The 20,432-nt window shown below is 47.0% G+C and overlaps 1 protein-coding gene across 2 annotated transcripts in view; it reads right to left on the reverse strand.

Annotated features, from left to right (window-relative positions):
• Positions 1–20,432, reverse strand: part of LOC115158414 (spermatogenesis-associated protein 16-like) — a 66,233-nt gene that overhangs the window by 461 nt on the left and 45,340 nt on the right. Inside the window, exons 7-11 of one of the 2 annotated variants that reach the window (XM_029707329.1) lie at positions 20,234–20,275; positions 19,264–19,416; positions 17,738–17,784; positions 5,169–5,333; positions 3,133–3,216 (exon numbers count right to left, since the gene is read on the reverse strand). In XM_029707329.1, the coding sequence (XP_029563189.1) occupies positions 3,133–3,216; positions 5,169–5,333; positions 17,738–17,784; positions 19,264–19,416; positions 20,234–20,275 (491 nt within the window). Of the gene's footprint in view, positions 1–3,132; positions 3,217–5,168; positions 5,334–17,671; positions 17,785–19,263; positions 19,417–20,233; positions 20,276–20,432 lie in introns of both variants that reach the window. The other variant, XM_029707328.1, reaches the window with a different exon arrangement.

Here is a 20,432-nt window from a genome sequence, read left to right on the forward strand (position 1 = left end):
TATAAGCAATAACTAACACTTTTCACATGAAGACAGATTTTCCAGAGGAGCGTGAGGTTATATAGATTGTGTGTTGCGAGCCAAGCCCAGCAGCTCAACCCCTCCTCTCCTCTCTGCCCCACCAGGGAAGTAATTACCTGGTAGAGATGTAGGGTTTGGCCTGTACCTCCCTCATTCATTTGTGAGGTGAAGGCTTGGCGTGGGAATTTACTGTGCCCAGCCCGCGCTCATACCGGAGAAAGGGAGGAGGAGAAAGGGAGTGAAATATGAAAGTGAATGTATGATGAAGAGATGAATTTACAAAAGCCTATTTGGAGTACCGGGGAGAGATGGAGAGGGAGCACTCAAAGTGAGGCTGAGGTGAGCGCGAAGGAGAGAGAGTGGGGAATAAAAGAATGAAAGAAACTGAAAGAGAAACAGTGAGATAGAGGGGAGATACAATGTAGAGAGACTGAAAGAGACAGGGTGAGAGAGGGATATGTGTGTTGTGAGTGACAGAGGAGCCAGTCTGATGGTGGAGGTGGTGGTGCTGGGGTGTCTGTTTCTATTAATGGGATCTGAGACCCAACTCCACAGCCATACCCTGGGGATTCACCTAAACTCAGAGCAGGAGAAGTGGGGCTGAGACATTGACTGGTTCAACCCCATCCTGCACTTTCTCACCCTACATACGCGCTCCACACTTCCCTCCCATGCATCTTAGAACCTGGGACTCCATTTGAACAACAATTAGCCTCTCCATTGGTGTGCAGGCCGCATCTGCACCACTTTCTATATGAAAGCAGCAGCAACTTCAGAGGGCCCAGGGCTGACTGAGGTGGCTGTGCTATCTATCTATTTGTTTATTTGGATCCCAATTATCTTTTGCAGAAGCAGCAGCTACTCTTCCTGGGGTCCAGGAAGTAACAAAACACTGATACACAAGAACAGTCACACAAATGTACGATATACAAATACAATACAACAAAAAATGATGTGTGTGTTAGAGTATCTTTGTGTGTGTGTCTATGGAGGCTGCTATGCCATGCCCAAGGAGCTGAGCTGTGATATGACACCTGTCAAAGTGTCTATCAAACCTGTCAGCCCTCATCAGCACGGTGACGGAGTGTTACCCTATCGACTGACACTCAATGTATTCAAACTAGCCCAGTCAATACAGCCCTTAAAACATTTAGTGACCTTTTCACTGTTTCCAAGTCAAATGAGTTTCTAAATCAATAAAAATGAAACTTTATGTTGAGTCACAGTTTAGGACTACTTTGTAGTTTTGCTTTGTGTTGTTTGAGCACAGACTCCTGTACAAGCACTCACAGATGCACTGCTCTTATGCTTTTCCATCTTTCCAGGGAGGGGTTGGAAATATTCTGAAGTTTGAGTAAAACACTACAGTGCTGCGGTGCATTCCACATTTCTTATAGATATTTTATGGAGCGGAAAACATTGATGCCGTCCTTCTGCCGGAACTGGGGAAAGTGCAGTTATTTTTATGTCATTTATTTACAGCAAGGGCCAATGTCCTTATAATGACTGGCCAAAAACAAACAGGAAAACAATGCAGACCTGTGTCAGAATCAAGTCGTCATTTCAATTTGTTAGTTAATGCCCTGCTGATTTATGCCAGTTGAAGAGAGCCGAAGGGAAAATTAACTTGCCACCTATTTCTATTTCTCTAGGCGTCGAGTAGCCGCACTCAATAAATTATTGTGTTGAGAAAAGGTTGGTTGTCACTCTCAGGATATATGAAGCAAATACCGGCGGGCATTGATTATAGATTTTACAAGTCTGAGGATGGGAGATTTTATGACCTTATGCACTTTATAGAGTGGACTGGTGCATGTATGCTAGCACAGGCTAATTTGCACATACAGTAACAGTACAAATGGCCCTTACATAAAATACTTGAGATATGGCATGGCTGAGTGGAGGATAAGGTAGACTACATTGCTTGCAGTGCTTCCATTTTCTTCCACAGCCTTATGGCTTTACATCTCTTAGTTTAACAACTGATTTTAGACACAGTGCAGGTAACTCAGCGAAAATTACACCCGCTACAACAACGCTAAATTACAATGTGAATTCAACATGCACAATAAATTCAGGGTGACTAACCAATAATATAGTCTTGAGTTAGAAAATGTGATGTTAGTTATCGTAAGTAAAGCTCGACCTTTCAGTGAAAATCAGTTAAATATCAAAATAGGGAAGTACTATAATGTCCCATCGAATAATTCAAGTAAATTACAACTATTACTGTATCCATTACATGTTTAAACATTGAAACAGAAACAGCTTGCCAGCCCAGCCCTTTCCTGCTCAGTTTGACAGACTCTGCATAGGAATGATGTATGGGTCAGATAGGGAGTGAAAAGACCCATCCACCAGCACTGGGCTCAGCCTATGGCAGTGGGCTTTTAAGGTGTGAGTATGTGTCGATATGCGTGTGTGTGTGTGTGATAGAGTATGTGTGTATGTCAATGTGTGTGCATGATTAATACAGCCCATCACTAACGGCTGTGGTCATGCTCCACTGGGTGTGAGATAGACTGACCCAGTGATGCACTGCACTGCCCTGCGTCAACCCCCCTCCCATACCCACCAGGCACCAGGAAACAACTCCACACAGGACAGAGAGCATGGAAATGCAATCAGGGATATTGTAATGTGATTTATCTTTGATTTCCAGCTGTCCAACGAGGCTCCAGCCCTACAGGACTTGATGTTTATACGCTGATCTGCATTACAGTATCTCAGTAGCTTTACACTGGGTTTTGTTCTCAGGCCAAGTCTGTTTGCAGTACTATGTACCGTAGTGAGATTAAATGCCAAAGCCTCACTAATTAACAAAGAAAATAATTTGGTCTGAAAAATGAAATGGGCCTCTCCCTCCTGGGAGCCATGCCATTTGAAAGTTCAGTAGGCATTGTTCATCTTAATAGAGGTGACAAGCGTGCCACAAGGATATCCCAACGCAAAATATATATATTTTTTCCTGACTCGATATGTCAAATCATCATTTAGATTTTGTTGGGAGAATGCTAAGCGTGCGTTTGGAGGGTACAGTGTAGACGTTGGTATTTCCATCCCCTCGTCCCCTCCTCGTTCTCATTGTCATTTTCCTTTCTCTCTATTTACCTTTTGCATTTCATTCCACACACGTTCTCTATCAGTCCGCCTTCCTTCAAGGGTGTCCATGGTGTCTGCCATTAGAGCCTGCAGCTGTGGGCCCGAGATAAAGATTATCAGAGCGCAATTCACACACCAGCAATAACTTCTCTAAACACAGACTTAAAAGCTAATTAAAAAATCATTTGTCGGATGATTATTTTTACAACTCATTCCTCATACAATGAGGGCTGCCATCTTGTCTTTTTTCTACATGGAGAGAAGCCTGGATGCTGTGGCCTTTCACAGCAGCGGTGGGCTAGGGGAGACAATGTGGACAAATTGACAAACAGCACTCGTCCATCCAACAACCTCTCAGTCTCACATCAGAATTGAACATTCATCCATGTTTCTCAAATGTAAAATTTCTGTGTTTTAGGTAAAGTTTAGCCATTAATGCCAAATTCTTAATGTTAGGCATTAACTCCGAATGGGTTAAGGTTTGGGACAGGCTTAAAACAAAAAACCTTTGTATTACTGAATTCAAATATGCAACCTTTGGAACCAGAGGCAGATGCTTACGCCCATCCACCATACCAGCGCACAATGCCATAGCAAAACCAAAACCTACTTGAAGGTAATAGCGCTAACTGTTGCCACTAGTGGCCGTTTTCCATGTAATCTCCCGACGTCCTCAGACATGGATGGATGTCAAATATCGACTTGTATCACGGGTGACCTGCTTGCATCCATCACGGTGCGTGGGAGGAGGTAATATACATGGGGCTGCACTTTGGAGCCCATTTATTTGCAGCACTAACCCTTAACCTAACCCATAACCCTAACTGTAAGCAAAAGCCTTTTTCCTTGTGGGGACCGGTGAAGTGCTGAATTTTCCCCATAAGGATAGTAAAACCAAACACACACACACACACACACACACACACACACACACACACACACACACACACACACACACACACACACACACACACACACACACACACACACACACACACACACACACAGGTGTGGCTGGCTGCTGGCTGGTACACCTGCTTTCACAACACAAATACCTTTCCCCCTTCTATTTTTCCAGACACAGGACACTTTTCTGGGGGGCAATTCACCAACATGCAGCGTGTGTTCTGAATTATTAAGTTTCCTGAGAGAGCGCTCGCCGGTAAAACTGTGTTTTTTTTGGTCTCCGGCCGGACATCCACTGAAAACTCAGAGAACTCTATAGTTCAGTTGGTAGAGCATGGCGCTTGCAACGCCAGAATAGTGGGTTCGATTCCCAGGATCACCCGCATGTAAAATGTATCCACACATGACTGTAAGTCGCTTTGGATAAAATAGTCTGCTAAACAGCATATATTTGAACTAAAGGCAGAGCAGCTCCCATTACTGAGTGACTGTGCCAAAATATCCACTAAAAGGGCTGGGTATTTAAACTGATTCACTGACAGAAATATCATTATTTTGGACATGTGTTTTTCTCCTTGCCTGTTGAAAGGAAGCACATCGTCATATCGTCATGACTCCAGTGTATGCGACAGCCGACCCCTTTACTGTACTGTAATATCTGTGGTAGTAGAAGCTGTCATGGCTGTTGTTGCCTAAACAAACATGGCCTCTCTCTCCTGGTCTCTATTCATGGTAGATTTGGTTGCAATATCACAGCCACTGTGCGGCTCTATTCTAGTAAAGAGGCAATTCTAGAGCTTCAGCAGCACAGCACATGGTATACCTGAATGAGACTTGCATACACCACCTCTTCCATTTCTGTTTCCCTATTCCCTCCTGTTATCTACTCTCTCTTGGAAAGCAAAGGTCTCTCTCTCTCTCTTTCCTATCCTATATATTTTTTGCCAGTGTGCTGTTAAAGTGCTCCTAGATAACACCACCTCAGGCCTAGGAGAGACCTCTTATCCACCCCTGTACCGCCTCTGATATTACCAGAATGATGTTGAGGTCGCTGCGTCCTGTTGTGTGTCAGTGCACAGAGAATGAGTCAGTACTAGGTAGGCATTTCAAAGTTTGGCCAGAGACTGTTGGTTGCTTACCAGTGAGGTATCTGCGTGGCTGAGGTCCTGCAGGTAGGGGGCGACAGCGAGCTCAGCCAGCGCCTGGTGGAGGATGACGGTCTGCTCCCTGCTGCGTTGGATCTGTCCCAGGTAGCCAGCATACTGCAGCCTCTCCACAAGCCCAGACCCTGGGGAAAAACCTGCCTGTTGTCTTAGAACAAACACAGCATGTGAGAAACAAGGAAACATGGGAAAAATAAAACTTGTAAAACCCCCCCCCCTCTCTTTTCACTCGGCCCTGTTGATCACTAATCACACATTTTTCAAAGAGCTGAAGTCGGAAGTTTACATACACCTTAGCCAAATAGATTTAAACTCAGCTTTTCACAATTCCTGACATTTAATCATAGTAAAAATGCCATGTCTTAGGTCAGTTAGGATCACCACCTTATTTTAAGAATGTGAAATGTCAGAATAATAGTAGAGAGAATGATTTATTTCAGCTCTTACTTCTTTCATCACATTCCCAGTGGGTCAGAAGTTTCCATACACTCAATTAGTATTTGGTAGCATTGCCTTTAAATTGTTTAACTTGGGTCAAACGTGTCAGGTAGTCATTCACAAGCTTCCCACAACAAGTTGTGTGAATTTTGGCCCATTCCTCCTGACAGAGCTGGTGTAACTGAGTCAGGTTTGTAGGCCTCCTTGCTCACACACGCTTTTTCAGTTCTGCCCACAAATTTTCTATAGGATTGAGGTCAGGGCTCTGTAATGGCAACTCCAATACCTTGACTTTGTTGTCCTTAAGCCATTTCGCCACAACTTTGGAAGTATGCTTGGGGTCATTGTCCATTTGGAAGACCCATTTGCGACCAAGCTTTAACTTCCTGACTGATGTCTTGAGATGTTGCTTCAATATATCCACATAATTGTCCTTCCTCATGACACCATCTATTTTGTGAAGTACATCAGTGCCCCCTGCAGCAAAGCACACCCACAACATGATGCTGCCACCCCCGTGCTTCACGGTTGGGATGGTGTTCTTCGGCTTGCAAGCCTCTCCCTTTTTCCTCGAAACATAACGATGGTCATTATGGCCAAACAGTTACATTTTTGTTTCATCAGATCAGAGGACATTTCTCCAAAAAGTACGGTCTTTGTCCCCATGTGCAGTTTCAAACTGTAGTCTGGCTTTATGGCGGTTTGAAGCAGTGGTTTCTTCCTTGCTGAGCGGCCTTTCAAGTTAGGTCGACATAGGACTCATTTTACTGTGCATATAGATACTTTTGTACCTGTTTCCTCCAGCAACTTCACAAGGTCCTTTGCTATTGTTCAGGGATTGATTTGCACTTTTCGCACCAAAGTACGTTCATCTCTAGGAGATAGAACGAGTGTCCTTCCTGAGCGGTATGACGGCTACGTGGTCCCATGGTGTTTATACTTGCGTACTATTATTTGTACAGATGAACGTGGTACCTTCAGGCATTTGGAAATTCCTCCCAAGGATGAATCAGACTTGTGGAGGTCTACAATTGTTTTCTGAGGTCTTGGCTGATTTCTTTTGATTTTCCCATGATGTCAAGCGAAGAGGCACTGAGTTTAAAGGTAGGCCTTGAAATACATCCACAGGTACACCTCCAATTGACTCAAATGATGTCAATTAGCCTATCAGAAGCTTCTAAAGCCATGACATCATTTTCTGGAATTTTCCAAGCTGTTTAAAGGCACAGTCAACCCACTGGAATTGTGATACAGTGAATTATAAGTGAAATAATCTGTCTGTAAACAATTGTTGGAAAAATGACTTGTGTCATGCACAAAGTAGATGTCCTAACCGACTTGCCAAAACTATAGTTTGTTAACAAGACATTTGTGGAATGGTTGAAAAAACGAGTTTTAATGACTCCAACCTAAGTGTATGTAAACTTCCGACTTCAACTGTACATATGTCACAGTCACACTGCGCATTGTTTGTACCAGTTCATTATAACTTTGAATTTTCAAGTGACAACAGTGGGGTGGTGAAACGGGGATTGCTAGCCACTACACGATCTACTACAAAACATTGAACAACAAATGAGCATAGATCGTCAGCAGGATTAGCATTTTGCTGAGTTTTGGAGTATTGACAGCTGTTAACACAGTTCCATAAGGACTAGTGTCAAAGGTCCTTCCTCCAGTGGTATCTAATCTAAGTAGCTGGCGCTTCCTGAAGCGATCCATCACTGAAGATATCTTTTGGCATATCTCCCGTTGTGTTCTTTCTCTACCCGCTGGAACCTGACAAAGTGCCCAGGCCCTTTTATTCCAAGGCAACAAAAGGCTGGAAATCATGTTGAAAAATTGTGATTTTCTTTTTGTGGGACAACGCCCCACCTCTACCCCTCCTCTCGCAGACCTCAAGGTTTTGTTTTGTCCTGGCCTTCCTCCCTTCTCGGTTTACTTTCAACATCCTAACGAGGAAAAAAACAACACATTCCTTTACAGGCTATGCTGTTTTGTTTTGCTCCCCCTGAATATTTCATATAATGATTTTCTTGTACTACTCCCTCCTACCCTTTGCATGCAATGTTTGGGATGCTACAGAGCAGAGCAGCACAAGGCAAACAGTGCAGCAATAGAGTTTGATTTTTATTGTAATTATGTACAGTATTGAAATTAGTTAACCCACACCTCTATGCCAATGCTTTTACTGCCTGTATGATGTTGCTAGTTAAACTATGCAAATTATCAAATTGTTGGTGCCTACTGTAAAATATTTTAATCTACATCTCTATATGTTAGCATACTGTTCCTATATGAGGAGTTTAACCCTGACCCAGAACATATGCAGATGTATTTCATCAACAAATATTTTAAAATACTAAAATACTATAAAGTAGCAGACATGAAAAACCCATCCCGATTTTAAAATTAAACAATTTAGCATTGCGCGCTTCACGGCTCTACCAAATACATGCAGCTCACATCAAATAATTGTACACTAATTGTTGGAGGGTGTTCAAGCTGCATTTGTCTAGATGCATCGCAACATAATAGGATTTCCTTGAGCCTTCTCAGCTGCAGAGTGACTAATTTAATAACCACTGTGTCTCTGCATCTCATAGAGCTGGTGTTACAGATGCAGATGTAATTACAATTATGCTGCTTCTGAAATTGACAGCTAGAGCTCTGCTGTGCGGCTCCAAATGAAATCTCCTCTTTAGTTTGCATTGTCCATCTTAAGGAAAAAAAGGGGTCAGTGATCAGTCAGTTGAATTATTGAGAGCAGCGGGAGGAGAGAGCGAGTTCGTCGGTGACAGGGCTGTCTATGTGGTGGCGAGGAGTCCGCTTGACCTGCAGCCATGCTGCCAGGGGCCACGGGGGAGAGCAGCATGTGTGTGTTTCTCTTGCTCTGTGTGTGTGATTCTGTGTGTGTATCTCTCTCTGGGTGTGTGTGTCTCCCTGTCTGTGTGTGTGTCAAAGTGTGTGCATGCGTGCGTGTGTGTGTAATACGATTGTGTGACTCCCTCAGGCCACATGCTGCTTAGTAAACCCGAGACAGGATCGAGACACAGCACACCAATCAGGGAACTGGCCTGGCCTGCACTGCAAGAAATGAGCACTCCAATTACTAGGGACAAGCACATTTTAACAACAACAACGACAGTGCAAACAACTTCCCCACAAAGTCTATGTTACAAGCCAATCTGAAGCTTCATGCTATTTCATTCATTACTGCTCATTCCCTTTCAAAACACACATCTTAATTCATTACAGAATAGCCGTAGAACTAATGGCTAAAGTACACACGTGAGTAGAAAGGGGTGTGTATGTATGTATGTGTGTGTGTGGTTCTGTTCAGGTAAGCAAGAGAGAGCTGCTATGAGTGAATTAATTTCTTGCAGATAAGAGGACACCACATTATCATTTTGAAAAAACAATCAATAGTTCCTCTCAGATCTCAAAGAGATGAGCCTTGTGTACATTTAGTTTTGCTCTCCACATAACCTGTACTTTCCTTTTACATGTTTCTATGGTCTTCCTCTTTATAAGGATTATTAAAGTAACAACAAAAGACATCAAGGACACCACAGTCCTCCTAGAAATCATCTTCATTATGGAAATATTGTCAATGAAAATGTAGTAATTATGATCCACATTATGTCCTGATAACGAGCTAAAATAAATGACCACTGTTTCTCGATTACAGAACATTTTCTTACATTTTCTATACCACTGCCACATTCAAATACAAACTGTGTGAACTGTTATCGTGGTACAAAATACGAGAGAAAGCGTTTGAAATTAAGATGCATCTGTGATGAACAAACGTTGCTTAAAGAATATGACAGACAGTTCTGACTTAATAGGCTCTTAACAGTGCTGCCTAGCTGTCTGTTAACGCTGCGGCCTAGCCGTCTGTTAACGCTGCTGCCTAGCCGTCTGTTAACGCTGCTGCCTAGCCGTCTGGTAACGCTGCTGCCTTGCCGTCTGGTAACGCTGCTGCCTAGCCGTTTGTTAACGCTGCTGCCTAGCCGTCTGTTAACGCTGCTGCCTAGCCGTCTGGTAACGCTGCTGCCTAGCCGTCTGGTAACGCTGCTGCCTAGCCGTCTGGTAACGCTGCTGCCTAACCGTCTGGTAACGCTGCTGCCTAGCCGTCTGGTAACGCTGCTGCCTAGCCGTCTGTTAACGCTGCTGCCTAGCCGTCTGGTAACGCTGCTGCCTAGCCGTCTGGTAACGCTGCTGCCTAGCCGTCTGGTAACGCTGCTGCCTAGCCGTCTGGTAACGCTGCTGCCTAGCCGTCTGGTAACGCTACTGCCTAGCCGTCTGGTAACGCTGCTGCCTAGCCGTCTGGTAACGCTGCAGCCTAGCCGTCTCTTAATGCTGCTGCCTAACCGTCTGTTAAAGCTGCTGCCTAGACGTCTGGTAACGCTACTGCCTAGCCGTCTGGTAACGCTGCTGCCTAGCCGTCTGTTATAGCTGTTGCCTAGACGTCGGTTAACGCTGCTGCCTAGCCGTCTGTTAAAGCTGCTGCCTAGCCGTCTGTTAAAGCTGCTGCCTAGCCGTCTGTTAATGCTGCTGCCTAACCGTCTGTTAAAGCTGCTGCCTAGACGTCTGGTAACGCTACTGCCTAGCCGTCTGGTAACGCTGCTGCCTAGCCGTCTGTTATAGCTGTTGCCTAGACATCTGTTAACGCTGCTGCCTAGCCGTCTGTTAAAGCTGCTGCCTAGCCGTCTGTTAATGCTGCTGCCTAGCCGTCTGTTAAAGCTGCTGCCTAGCCGTCTGTTAAAGCTGCTGCCTAGCTGTCTGTTAATGCTGCTGCCTAGACGTCTGTTAAAGCTGCTGCCTAGCCGTCTGTTAACGCTGCTGCCTAGCCGTCTGTTAACGCTGCTGCCTAGCCGTCTGTTAAAGCTGCTGCCTAGCCGTCTGTTAATGCTGCTGCCTAGACGTCTGTTAAAGCTGCTGCCTAGCCGTCTGTTAAAGCTGCTGCCTAGCCGTCTGTTAAAGCTGCTGCCTAGCCGTCTGTTAAAGCTGCTGTCTAGCCGTCTGTTAACGCTGCTGCCTAGCCGTCTGTTAACGCTGCTGCCTAGACGTCTGTTAACGCTGCTGCCTAGACGTCTGTTAACGCTGCTGCCTAGACGTCGTTTAAAGCTGCTGCCTAGACGTCTGTTAATGCTGCTGCCTAGCCGGCTGTTAAACCTGCTGCCTAGCCGTCTGTTAATGCTGCTGCCTAGACGTCTGTTAATGCTGCTGCCTAGACGTCTGTTAATGCTGCTGCCTAGCCGTCTGTTAATGCTGCTGCCTAGCCGTCTGTTAAAGCTGCTGCCTAGCCGTCTGTTAAAGCTGCTGCCTAGCCGTCTGGTAACGCTGCTGCCTAGACGTCTGTTAATGCTGCTGCCTAGCCGTCTGTTAAAGCTGCTGCCTAGACGTCTGTTAATGCTGCTGCCTAGACGTCTGTTAATGCTGCTGCCTAGCAGTCTGTTAAAGCTGCTGCCTAGCCGTCTGTTAATGCTGCTGCCTACACGTCTGTTAATGCTGCTGCCTAGACGTCTGTTAATGCTGCTGCCTAGCCGTCTGTTAAAGCTGCTGCCTAGCCGTCTGTTAAAGCTGCTGCCTAGCCGTCTGTTAATGCTGCTGCCTAGCCGTCTGTTAAAGCTGCTGCCTAGCCGTCCGTTAAAGCTGCTGCCTAGCCGTCTGTTAATGCTGCTGCCTAGACGTCTGTTAAAGCTGCTGCCTAGCCGTCCGTTAACGCTGCTGCCTAGCCGTCTGTTAAAGCTGCTGCCTAGCCGTCTGTTAAAGCTGCTGCCTAGCCGTCTGTTAAAGCTGCTGCCTAGACGTCTGTTAATGCTGCTGCCTAGACGTCTGTTAAAGCTGCTGCCTAGCCGTCTGTTAAAGCTGCTGCCTAGCCGTCTGTTAAAGCTGCTGCCTAGCCGTCTGTTAAAGCTGCTGCCTAGCCGTCTGTTAACGCTGCTGCCTAGACGTCTGTTAACGCTGCTGCCTAGCCGTCTGGGAACGCTGCTGCCTAGACGTCTGTTAATGCTGCTGCCTAGCCGTCTGTTAAAGCTGCTGCCTAGACGTCTGTTAATGCTGCTGCCTAGATGTCTGTTAATGCTGCTGCCTAGCTGTCTGTTAAAGCTGCTGCCTAGCCGTCTGTTAATGCTGCTGCCTAGACGTCTGTTAATGCTGCTGCCTTGCCGTCTGTTAAAGCTGCTGCCTAGCCGTCTGTTAAAGCTGCTGCCTAGCCGTCTGGTAACGCTGCTGCCTAGACGTCTGTTAAAGCTGATGCCTAGACGTCTGTTAATGCTGCTGCCTAGACGTCTGTTAATGCTGCTGCCTAGCCGTCTGTTAAAGCTGCTGCCTAGACGTCTGTTAATGCTGCTGCCTAGACGTCTGTTAATGCTGCTGCCTAGACGTCTGTTAATGCTGCTGCCTAGCCGTCTGTTAAAGCTGCTGCCTAGACGTCTGTTAATGCTGCTGCCTAGCCGTCTGTTAAAGCTGCTGCCTAGACGTCTGTTAATGCTGCTGCCTAGCCGTCTGTTAAAGCTGCTGCCTAGACGTCTGTTAACGCTGCTGCCTAGCCATCTGTTAACGCTGCTGCCTAGCCGTCTGTTAAAGCTGCTGCCTAGCCGTCTGTTAAAGCTGCTGCCTAGACGTCTGTTAACGCTGCTGCCTAGACGTCTGTTAAAGCTGCTGCCTAGACGTCTGTTAATGCTTCTGCCTAGACGTCTGTTAATGCTGCTGCCTAGACGTCTGTTAATGCTGCTGCCTAGACGTCTGTTAACGCTGCTGCCTAGACGTCTGTTAACGCTGCTGCCTAGCCGTCTGTAAATGCTGCTGCCTAGACGTCTGTTAAAGCTGCTGCCTAGACGTCTGTTAATGCTGCTGCCTAGCCGTCTGTTAAAGCTGCTGCCTTGACGTCTGTTAATGCTGCTGCCTAGACGTCTGTTAATGCTGCTGCCTAGCCGTCTGTTAAAGCTGTTGCCTAGCCGTCTGTTAAAGCTGCTGCCTAGCCGTCTGTTAATGCTGCTGCCTAGACGTCTGTTAAAGCTGCTGCCTAGACGTCTGTTAAAGCTGCTGCCTAGCTGTCTGTTAATGCTGCTGCCTAGACGTCTGTTAAAGCTGCTGCCTAGCCGTCTGTTAACGCTGCTGCCTAGCCGTCTGTTAAAGCTGCTGCCTAGCCGTCTGTTAATGCTGCTGCCTAGACGTCTGTTAAAGCTGCTGCCTAGCCGTCTGTTAAAGCTGCTGCCTAGCCGTCTGTTAAAGCTGCTGCCTAGCCGTCTGTTAAAGCTGCTGTCTAGCCGTCTGTTAACGCTGCTGCCTAGCCGTCTGTTAACGCTGCTGCCTAGACGTCTGTTAACGCTGCTGCCTAGACGTCTGTTAACGCTGCTGCCTAGACGTCGTTTAAAGCTGCTGCCTAGACGTCTGTTAATGCTGCTGCCTAGCCGGCTGTTAAACCTGCTGCCTAGCCGTCTGTTAATGCTGCTGCCTAGACGTCTGTTAATGCTGCTGCCTAGACGTCTGTTAATGCTGCTGCCTAGCCGTCTGTTAATGCTGCTGCCTATCCGTCTGTTAAAGCTGCTGCCTAGCCGTCTGTTAAAGCTGCTGCCTAGCCGTCTGGTAACGCTGCTGCCTAAACGTCTGTTAATGCTGCTGCCTAGCCGTCTGTTAAAGCTGCTGCCTAGACGTCTGTTAATGCTGCTGCCTAGACGTCTGTTAATGCTGCTGCCTAGCAGTCTGTTAAAGCTGCTGCCTAGCCGTCTGTTAATGCTGCTGCCTACACGTCTGTTAATGCTGCTGCCTAGACGTCTGTTAATGCTGCTGCCTAGCCGTCTGTTAAAGCTGCTGCCTAGCCGTCTGTTAAAGCTGCTGCCTAGCCGTCTGTTAAAGCTGCTGCCTAGACGTCTGTTAAAGCTGCTGCCTAGCCGTCTGTTAAAGCTGCTGCCTAGCCGTCTGTTAATGCTGCTGCCTAGACGTCTGTTAAAGCTGCTGCCTAGCCGTCTGTTAACGCTGCTGCCTAGCCGTCTGTTAAAGCTGCTGCCTAGCCGTCTGTTAAAGCTGCTGCCTAGCCGTCTGTTAAAGCTGCTGCCTAGACGTCTGTTAATGCTGCTGCCTAGACGTCTGTTAAAGCTGCTGCCTAGCCGTCTGTTAAAGCTGCTGCCTAGCCGTCTGTTAAAGCTGCTGCCTAGCCGTCTGTTAAAGCTGCTGCCTAGCCGTCTGTTAACGCTGCTGCCTAGACGTCTGTTAACGCTGCTGCCTAGCCGTCTGGGAACGCTGCTGCCTAGACGTCTGTTAATGCTGCTGCCTAGCCGTCTGTTAAAGCTGCTGCCTAGACGTCTGTTAATGCTGCTGCCTAGATGTCTGTTAATGCTGCTGCCTAGCTGTCTGTTAAAGCTGCTGCCTAGCCGTCTGTTAATGCTGCTGCCTAGACGTCTGTTAATGCTGCTGCCTTGCCGTCTGTTAAAGCTGCTGCCTAGCCGTCTGTTAAAGCTGCTGCCTAGCCGTCTGGTAACGCTGCTGCCTAGACGTCTGTTAAAGCTGATGCCTAGACGTCTGTTAAAGCTGCTGCCTAGACGTCTGTTAATGCTGCTGCCTAGCCGTCTGTTAAAGCTGCTGCCTAGACGTCTGTTAATGCTGCTGCCTAGACGTCTGTTAATGCTGCTGCCTAGACGTCTGTTAATGCTGCTGCCTAGCCGTCTGTTAAAGCTGCTGCCTAGACGTCTGTTAATGCTGCTGCCTAGCCGTCTGTTAAAGCTGCTGCCTAGACGTCTGTTAATGCTGCTGCCTAGCCGTCTGTTAAAGCTGCTGCCTAGACGTCTGTTAACGCTGCTGCCTAGCCATCTGTTAACGCTGCTGCCTAGCCGTCTGTTAAAGCTGCTGCCTAGCCGTCTGTTAAAGCTGCTGCCTAGACGTCTGTTAACGCTGCTGCCTAGACGTCTGTTAAAGCTGCTGCCTAGACGTCTGTTAATGCTTCTGCCTAGACGTCTGTTAATGCTGCTGCCTAGACGTCTGTTAATGCTGCTGCCTAGACGTCTGTTAACGCTGCTGCCTAGACGTCTGTTAACGCTGCTGCCTAGCCGTCTGTAAATGCTGCTGCCTAGACGTCTGTTAATGCTGCTGCCTAGCCGTCTGTTAAAGCTGCTGCCTTGACGTCTGTTAATGCTGCTGCCTAGACGTCTGTTAAAGCTGCTGCCTTGACGTCTGTTAATGCTGCTGCCTAGACGTCTGTTAATGCTGCTGCCTAGACGTCTGTTAAAGCTGCTGCCTAGACGTCTGTTAATGCTGCTGCCTAGCCGTCTGTTAAAGCTGCTGCCTAGCCGTCTGTTAAAGCTGCTGCCTAGCCGTCTGTTAACGCTGCTGCCTAGACGTCTGTTAACGCTGCTGCCTAGCCGTCTGGGAACGCTGCTGCCTAGACGTCTGTTAATGCTGCTGCCTAGCCGTCTGTTAAAGCTGCTGCCTAGACGTCTGTTAATGCTGCTGCCTAGATGTCTGTTAATGCTGCTGCCTAGCTGTCTGTTAAAGCTGCTGCCTAGCCGTCTGTTAATGCTGCTGCCTAGACGTCTGTTAATGCTGCTGCCTTGCCGTCTGTTAAAGCTGCTGCCTAGCCGTCTGTTAAAGCTGCTGCCTAGCCGTCTGGTAACGCTGCTGCCTAGACGTCTGTTAAAGCTGATGCCTAGACGTCTGTTAAAGCTGCTGCCTAGACGTCTGTTAATGCTGCTGCCTAGCCGTCTGTTAAAGCTGCTGCCTAGACGTCTGTTAATGCTGCTGCCTAGACGTCTGTTAATGCTGCTGCCTAGACGTCTGTTAATGCTGCTGCCTAGCCGTCTGTTAAAGCTGCTGCCTAGACGTCTGTTAATGCTGCTGCCTAGCCGTCTGTTAAAGCTGCTGCCTAGACGTCTGTTAATGCTGCTGCCTAGCCGTCTGTTAAAGCTGCTGCCTAGACGTCTGTTAACGCTGCTGCCTAGCCATCTGTTAACGCTGCTGCCTAGCCGTCTGTTAAAGCTGCTGCCTAGCCGTGTGTTAAAGCTGCTTCCTAGACGTCTGTTAACGCTGCTGCCTAGACGTCTGTTAAAGCTGCTGCCTAGACGTCTGTTAATGCTTCTGCCTAGACGTCTGTTAATGCTGCTGCCTAGACGTCTGTTAATGCTGCTGCCTAGACGTCTGTTAACGCTGCTGCCTAGACGTCTGTTAACGCTGCTGCCTAGCCGTCTGTAAATGCTGCTGCCTAGACGTCTGTTAATGCTGCTGCCTAGCCGTCTGTTAAAGCTGCTGCCTTGACGTCTGTTAATGCTGCTGCCTAGACGTCTGTTAAAGCTGCTGCCTTGACGTCTGTTAATGCTGCTGCCTAGACGTCTGTTAATGCTGCTGCCTAGCCGTCTGTTAAAGCTGTTGCCTAGACGTCTGTTAATGCTGCTGCCTAGACGTCAGTTAAAGCTGCTGCCTAGACGTCTGTTAAAGCTGTTGCCTAGACGTCTGTTAACGCTGCTGCCTAGCCGTCTGTTAAAGCTGCTGCCTAGCCATCTGTTAAAGCTGTTGCCTAGCCGTCTGTTAAAGCTGCTGCCTAGCCGTCTGTTAATGCTGCTGCCTAGACGTCTGTTAAAGCTGCTGCCTAGACGTCTGTTAATGCTGCTGCCTAGCCGTCTGTTAAAGCTGCTGCCTTGACGTCTGTTAATGCTGCTGCCTAGACGTCTGTTAATGCTGCTGCCTAGCCGTCTGTTAAAGCTGCTGCCTAGACGTCTGTTAACGCTGCTGCCTAGACGTCAGTTAACGCTGCTGCCTAGACGTCTGTTAAAGCTGTTGCCTAGACGTCTGTTAATGCTGCTGCCTAGACGTCAGTTAATGCTGCTGCCTAGACGTCAGTTAATGCTGCTGCCTAGACGTCTGTTAAAGCTGTTGCCTAGACGTCTGTTAACGCTGCTGCCTAGCCGTCTGTTAAAGCTGCTGCCTAGCCGTCTGTTAAAGCTGCTGCCTAGACGTCTGTTAATGCTGCTGCCTAGACGTCTGTTAATGCTGCTGCCTAGACGTCAGTTAATGCTGCTGCCTAGACGTCTGTTAAAGCTGCTGCCTAGACGTCTGTTAACGCTGCTGCCTAGACGTCAGTTAATGCTGCTGCCTAGACGTCTGTTAAAGCTGTTGCCTAGACGTCTGTTAATGCTGCTGCCTAGACGTCAGTTAATGCTGCTGCCTAGACGTCTGTTAAAGCTGTTGCCTAGACGTCTGTTAACGCTGCTGCCTAGCCGTCTGTTAAAGCTGCTGCCTAGCCGTCTGTTAAAGCTGTTGCCTAGCCGTCTGTTAAAGCTGCTGCCTAGACGTCTGTTAATGCTGCTGCCTAGACGTCAGTTAATGCTGCTGCCTAGACGTCTGTTAAAGCTGTTGCCTAGACGTCAGTTAATGCTGCTGCCTAGACGTCTGTTAAAGCTGTTGCCTAGACGTCTGTTAAAGCTGCTGCCTAGACGTCTGTTAATGCTGCTGCCTAGTCGTCTGGTAAAGCTGCTGCCTAGACGTCTGTTAATGCTGCTGCCTAGACGTCAGTTAATGCTGCTGCCTAGACGTCTGTTAATGCTGCTGCCGTCTCTTACCAAGTCACAGGGAAATGAGTCCATATCAACCTACCCACGACCAAGGTGTGATGACCTTCACACCATCCTGCCTGTTCTTAACAAGAGAGTGTAATTGACAGATAACACACGCGGTGCAGTGTTCCAGCACAGTGGGGCATCAGCTAGCCTAGCGGTTAGAGCGTTGGACTAGAAACCGATAGGTTGCAAGATCGAATCCCTAAGCTGACAAGGTAAAAATCTGTCATTCTGCCCCTGAACAAGGCAGTTAACCCACTGTTCTTAGGCCGTCATTGAAAATAAGAACTTGTTCTTAACTGACTTGCATAGTTAAATAAAGGTAAAATAAACAGTGACGCTCAGCACCTTTTGTTGCTATCAGGAGTGTTTACGAGTACAGCACCACTCTTTTTAGTAGCGCTTAAGGACCGAATATGACCTATCTTTCTGTCAATTATGGTTGCTTTGTTTTCCTCCACTCAAAGCATGTAAACATATACCCACAGCTAGTTTGGTGCACTTAATAAAATCTAAGACTGGTAGGATCCTCCTGCTGAACGTGTCACACACCCGCTCCATGTCCTCTGGGCTACTGGAGCTGAATGAGGCTCTGGGTCCTGAACAAACAAAGAAATAAACATACAATCAACATCCACAGACTCAGCGTTAAACTCAAACTTACTTTAGAACAAATAAATGACAGCTAATCAACACTACGGTTTGCTAATCAATGCAGGATTGATGGTGTGTCTGGTTCTGTGTTTGTGACTCACACAGAGCAGCAGCAGCACACACGCACACTGCAGTGGTGACATCCCCTTATGGTGAGCTCAGCAGCCACCCCCCCTGCACCAGCGGCAAATGACTGATGGCTTAACAGACCCATGCAGTGCCCATGTCTTTGATACATTACACAAAGGCATCGATTTCCCCCCTGCCTACCCCCAACCCTTTTAACAGAGCACAGAGCAGACGACTACAGCACAGCTGACCTCCTCAGCTCTGTCTGTCCGCTCCTCTACCGAGGAACTGAACAAGCAGACAAAGATAGAAGCCGGTTTACACACATGCACGCACACACACACACACAGACAGAGAGATTATATAATCTTTGTTAGTGCAGAGCAGTCAATTCTACACCATCTCTCCTGTATGCTCTTTCTAGACCAGTGGTTCCCAATCCACAAGGGGTACCTAAGAAGACTCATGAGACCATAGGCCTACTGGTAAAATGTACATGAGGGGGTACTTCAGGGGCACTCTGGCAAGGGCAAAATTCTGTTGGTGGTACAGTAACCAAAACAAGTTGGGAACCACTGCTGTGGACCATATGAAGTGTCATGTAAATGCATAATACAGAAGCTAGATTTCTGTTCCATTCTAACAGTGTCAATATTTCACCTCCCCTGCCCCCCTTGACGTAATGATTGCAAGATGACTGGGGTCAAATGACAAATCCACTAATTCCAAAATTGACCAGCTGACTAATGTAATGAACTGAAAGCATGTGGTCAATTTTCATACCATCATCCAACCTAGTGTTCTAAGCCTGCAGTACAGTGGTATGCAACAACCCTGACTGAATAGTCTCTAATAAATATTAAATGTCTCTCGGCAGCATTGCTGTTTTGTTCATTCTGAGAAGTGTGTGTAGAAAGTGTGTGGGATCTCTTTGGTGTGGTGAGTATGAAGGTGCTGTGAGAACCCAGAGCTGACAGTGTGGCGTGATCACCAGGTCAAAGGTTAGGTGACAGTCATACCACTCTGTGGGATGTCAAGGGGGTTCAGTGACTTGGAACTGTCTGTCTGCATACTTCAATATTCTACATCATCTGCAACCACTTCAGAAAACAACTCTATCGACTCTCTCAGGTCTCAGAGTTACACGTCCATAATAAAACAAGCATGCTTCAACAGATGTACAAACTCCAACATTATAAAACAGTTTTACAAACTGGCATACATGAGTTAAGAGTTGGTAAGTATTGCAGTAGCCCGGGACAATAAAATCAGTGACTACAGCTGCTAGCAACAGACTTCTGTGTTCTGTGTGTGCCAGCAGTGTCACGCGTCAGTGAGATGTACAGTATCTGTACCTGTAAAAGAGGGGCAGGTCCTGCTGGTGAGTTTGCTGAGGAAGCTGCCGTCCTGTCCCCTCCTGAAGCCCAGGGTGAGGACGTATTTCTGCTGGGTGGACGGGGGATTGCTCCAGTCTGTGGTCTGGGGCAGCAGGTGACCTCCACTGGGGTCTGGGGGACAGGCAGAGAGGAACAGGAGGGCTGGGTAATTAACATGAATACATTCAAGGTGAATCTTAATCTATTTATTTATTAGGTTAATTTCATTAACGACAGTGTACATCTGAGATGTACATACAGTACATCTCAGAAGTGAGAAGTGATATGTTGCACCACATTTAGCTAACAGCTCATTCCTCTCAAATCAATAGAATCCAATCAGTCTTTTTAGTATATGACCAATATAATGCACAGAATGTGTGAGAGACAGACTTGGGTACGTTGATTCTTCTTGAGTCTGTTGATTGCTATTCTCACAATGCTCTGACATACAAGTAGTGTCTTTATGTCTTGTAATGTTCTACAAGCCAATTCACCCGTAAATATTACATTCAAAACCACACACAAATGTCAGCCCTTTCATATGTTACTGCCTGTATGCATAGTGTACCATAAATGCGTAAAAATTGGGAAATTGCCTTTTTCATCCCCCGAGGCAAAGTTGACAGAAGCCACAGCAGGGGATGATGTGTTCTCCATGGAATTCCAATGATTGGATTACAACTAGGCTGCATCCCAAATGGCAATCTATTCCCTATTTAGTGTAGTACTTCTGATGACAGTTCATAGGGAATAGGGACCCTACATAGGGAGTTGGGTGCCATTGGAATTGGGTAGCCTACTGTATTACCAGTGTCCCCCACAATGGCTGCTTTGCTCCCAAACCAGGTCACTCATTTGGGTTGTTTTCATGGCATTGCTGACCCTTGGGTCAAAGTTACATTAATGCTATTAGCCTTAAAAGGATTCACCCCAGACAGACACTCACCCTCAGAGTGGTGATGGATGGATGATGGGTTCCCTGCTGTGTCTATGAATACAGAGTTTCCATGGTGAATGTACAATACAAAAAAGCAATACCCTTCAGCAAGACTCACTGAGTCTTATAATAGTAATACTGTAGCCTAGACTTCTGGAGCAATTCAAGTGAATGTTCCTCTTTCCTCTCTCGGTGTGTGTGTGTGTGT

The sequence above is a fragment of the Salmo trutta genome, chromosome 22 (assembly GCF_901001165.1).
Source record: "Salmo trutta chromosome 22, fSalTru1.1, whole genome shotgun sequence".
Classification (NCBI taxonomy): Eukaryota; Metazoa; Chordata; class Actinopteri; order Salmoniformes; family Salmonidae; genus Salmo; species Salmo trutta.